Source organism: Myotis davidii, unplaced genomic scaffold (assembly GCF_000327345.1).
Source record: "Myotis davidii unplaced genomic scaffold, ASM32734v1 scaffold399, whole genome shotgun sequence".
Taxonomy (NCBI): Eukaryota; Metazoa; Chordata; class Mammalia; order Chiroptera; family Vespertilionidae; genus Myotis; species Myotis davidii.
Genome location: NW_006292094.1, coordinates 5,161,667 through 5,164,882, shown reverse-complemented (window position 1 = coordinate 5,164,882; position 3,216 = coordinate 5,161,667). Strand labels below are relative to the sequence as shown.

General features: G+C 64.5%; 1 protein-coding gene across 1 annotated transcript in view; it reads right to left on the bottom strand.

Annotated features, from left to right (window-relative positions):
* Positions 1-1,049, bottom strand: part of TNRC18 (trinucleotide repeat containing 18) — a 70,330-nt gene extending 69,281 nt beyond the window's left edge. Inside the window, exon 1 of the mRNA XM_015565149.1 lies at positions 855-1,049. Within this exon, the coding sequence (XP_015420635.1) occupies positions 855-1,049 (195 nt within the window). The remainder of the gene's footprint in view (positions 1-854) is intronic.
* Positions 1,050-3,216: the final 2,167 nt, after the last annotated feature.

Sequence of the window (3,216 nt, the reverse complement as noted above, 5' to 3'; positions counted from 1 at the left end):
AGCCGCCACAGCCGGGGGCTCAACGGTGCCCAGACTCCCTCCCCCCCGACGGCCAGCACCACAGGCAGCTACAGGCACAGATCCACTGCCCACCCTCCCGACCGCCCCCTCAAGCGGCCGAGTGACGGATCTCAGACACCAACTAGAGAAACTCCGGCTTCTGGAAACCCGGCGGCCTCCAATGCCTGCCCCTTTCCACCTGGCCCCCGGGCGCCAGCCCCCAGGCCTCCTTCTAGACCCCGCCTCGCTCACTCCATCTGGGGGCCTTCCCTGTGCAGCCTCGGCCGCGGGACGCCAGCCCCAATCCCTGTCCCCACCCAGGACAACTTGAACGCACAGGTCTGTCCCGTGGGTTGGCGGCGCCCTCACTCCTGGCCACACGCTGGCCCAGTCGGTGTCCACTCGGGACTGAGCCCCGGAGCACTCTGGCTTCACGGGAGAGCAGATGGACAGCTCAGAGAGAAGGCAAGCCCCGCCCCTGACCCCAGGGACACCACGGGCCGCCCGGGGCCTCGCGGCTGGCCTCTCCGGGGTAGAGCACGGGCAGCGGACCCCACCCCATGTCACCAGCGCCTCCGGGCTGCTTTCTGAGCCTCCACCTCGGTCCCTGGCAAAGCGTACCTGGCACTGTCCTCCCCGCCAGGTGTGCCCATCCCCCCGGCTTCCCACACCCACCCTGGGCTCACCCAGAGGGCGTGCCCCTCCAGGGACAGGGACAGGGACAGTCAAATCCTCCAGCACAGCCTGGGCTGGGAGGGTCTTCCTTCCTCCCACCACTGGCCGAGCGAAGGTCTGGCCCCCACCCTGGTCCCCGGCCCCCCTGGACGACGCCGGCCTCCGTGCCACCTGCTCACCCGAATAAGCATCGCACTCGAGGCCTCGGAAGGAACCGGAGACCTGAAGCTCGTGGGTCCCGTCACCAGTTCCATCATCCACCGTAACGATGGCCAACGCCGGCCAAGCTGCAGAGGCCGACGCCGGGCGAGCCTCATCTTCGCCTTCACGGGCGTCACTCGGCCCCCGTCACAGAGGGCCACGGACAACCACATGGTGCACAGAGGCAGGCGGGGAGGGCCCCCAGGAGACGCCCAAGAGCGTCCCACTGTCCTGCCTGCCATCCCGGACAGACCGGGGACCGGCCCGTGCCCAGCGGCCCACACCGTTCCAGGTCTGTCCCGGCCACTCGGGGGACCTGAGCCGAGGCTGGTGAGACGGAGGAACCACATCTCCAACCGCACTCAAGTTCCATTCATCCAGACGTGATTCAGCCACAGACTGGGCTGAAGGCTCCTCCCTGTCGGAAACTGGCAAACGGGCATGGAGCCCGGCCAGGGCCTCGGACAAGCCAGCCCGCCCCCTCGACAGAAGGGTCTCGGGGTGACACACTCACACAAACGCTGGCTCGGACGCCCGCTGGCACTGACTTTGGGCAAGTGCCCTGACATCCCCCGGCGGCAGGAGGTGGGCAGCAGCGCGCCCTCCGCCCCCGCAGGCCACATGTGCGTGTTTTTAAAGCGCTTCTGTGAAATGTCCTGCAAGGCTGCTGTCCTCATTACTGTTCCTCTCACTATGTATTTATAGTCGCCAAACCTGGGGTTCGGGGAAGGTCAGGGTCCCAGGGTCCGAGCGGGACCAGTTCCTCTACCCGGATTCCCGCCTTAAAACAAAACGTCAGCTTTGAAACGACAGAGCTGGTGGTGACCGTGACCGATGCGCTGAACACCAGCGACTGCACACTTTCCAACGCTTAACGAGCGGTATGGGGGTTTCACCTCGATTTTTAAAAAAGCAACAGGTGAGATCTACTCTCGGCCTCAAATCCAGCCACACGGCCGGTCCCAGGCTGGCACCTCCCACAGTCCTGGGAGTGAGGCAACCTGGTTACCCCATTTTACAGACTAAATAACTGAGGCTTGGAGAGGCTGCCCGTGTTACTGAGCCTGACCAAGCTGCTCAGCCAGCGCTGCAAGGAATCGGACACACCGAGCCCAGGCATTCCATCATCTGACCCTTAGCTCCAGGCGGGCATGGTCCCTGGGACCCTGAGTGAGGGGAGCCCCCCCACCCACCCACCCAGCACAGGTCCCGGCCCCTCAGAGGTGCGGAGAATGGCCTTCTCCTTCTCTGGTCCTAGGTGCCCAGTGAGAGGGGAGGTCACCCAGGGGCAAGCAAGGGGACACCCAGGCTGGATAGGGGGCCATGTGCCCCCACCTGCCATCGCCTGGAGGAGGGGTCCCGGGTCCCTCTGGGAGCGTAAGCAGCAGGGAGCTGGGCACAGACACCTCAGCACCTCGGCCCTCCGCACTGAGCTAACAGGTCCTCTGCCGCCTGGGACCCACAGACATCCCAGCCTCTCCCACCCCGACATGCCAATGGCCATGTGCAAGCTCCTTGGGAAGCCAGCAGGGAGCATGCGTTTGGAGATGCGGGCCGGCCTTCTCAGCCATTGCCACCCCCTCACCAACACCAGAACACGGGCAGGGTCTGCAGGCTGGGAGGCTGGCCAAGGGCACCAGAAGGTAGAGCTCAAATCCAAACAAGACCCCTTCCGTCCTTCCCTCCTTCCTTCTCTCCCTCGGCCCCTCGACCCTTTGGCAGGGCTCCTGCGTGCTGGGGGCTGGGGAACCGGAGCCACCCAGGTGCACCCTATAAGGGGCAGCGCCATGCCATCTGCTGGCAGGTCCCCACAGAGGGTGACGGCGAGGCCACCTCGCCGGCCAGTGCCATCTTGCTCTGCGGGACAGAGTCGCTGGGGGCCTTTCTGGAAGCTGACGATGGAGTGGGCACCTGAAGTCCTCGCTGTGAGGCAGGAGGGGCACTGGGGCTTACGGTGGGTACAAAGGTTTGGAAAGGCCCAGCTGGTGTGGCTCAGTGGTTGAGCGTCACAGTTCAATAACCGGTCAGGGCACAGGCCCAGGTTGCGGGCTCCATCCCCAGTAGGGGGCATGCAGGAGGCAGCCAGCTGCCTCTCGTTGATGTTTCTCTCTCTCAATCCCTCTCCTTCCCTCTCTCTCTAAAAGTCAATAAAACCATTTTTAAAAAATGGTAAACGTGATAAAGCCCTTGGTAAGCCATCAAGGGCGTCATCACTGTCACTCACGCCCGGGCCGGGCCGGGCAGGAATGGGGAACAGCCTGGCTCCACTCCCCCTCCGCTCGGGCAAACCATCTGTCGACATCTCACTCCCTCTCCTCCAGCTCGGGTGACACTGGGTGG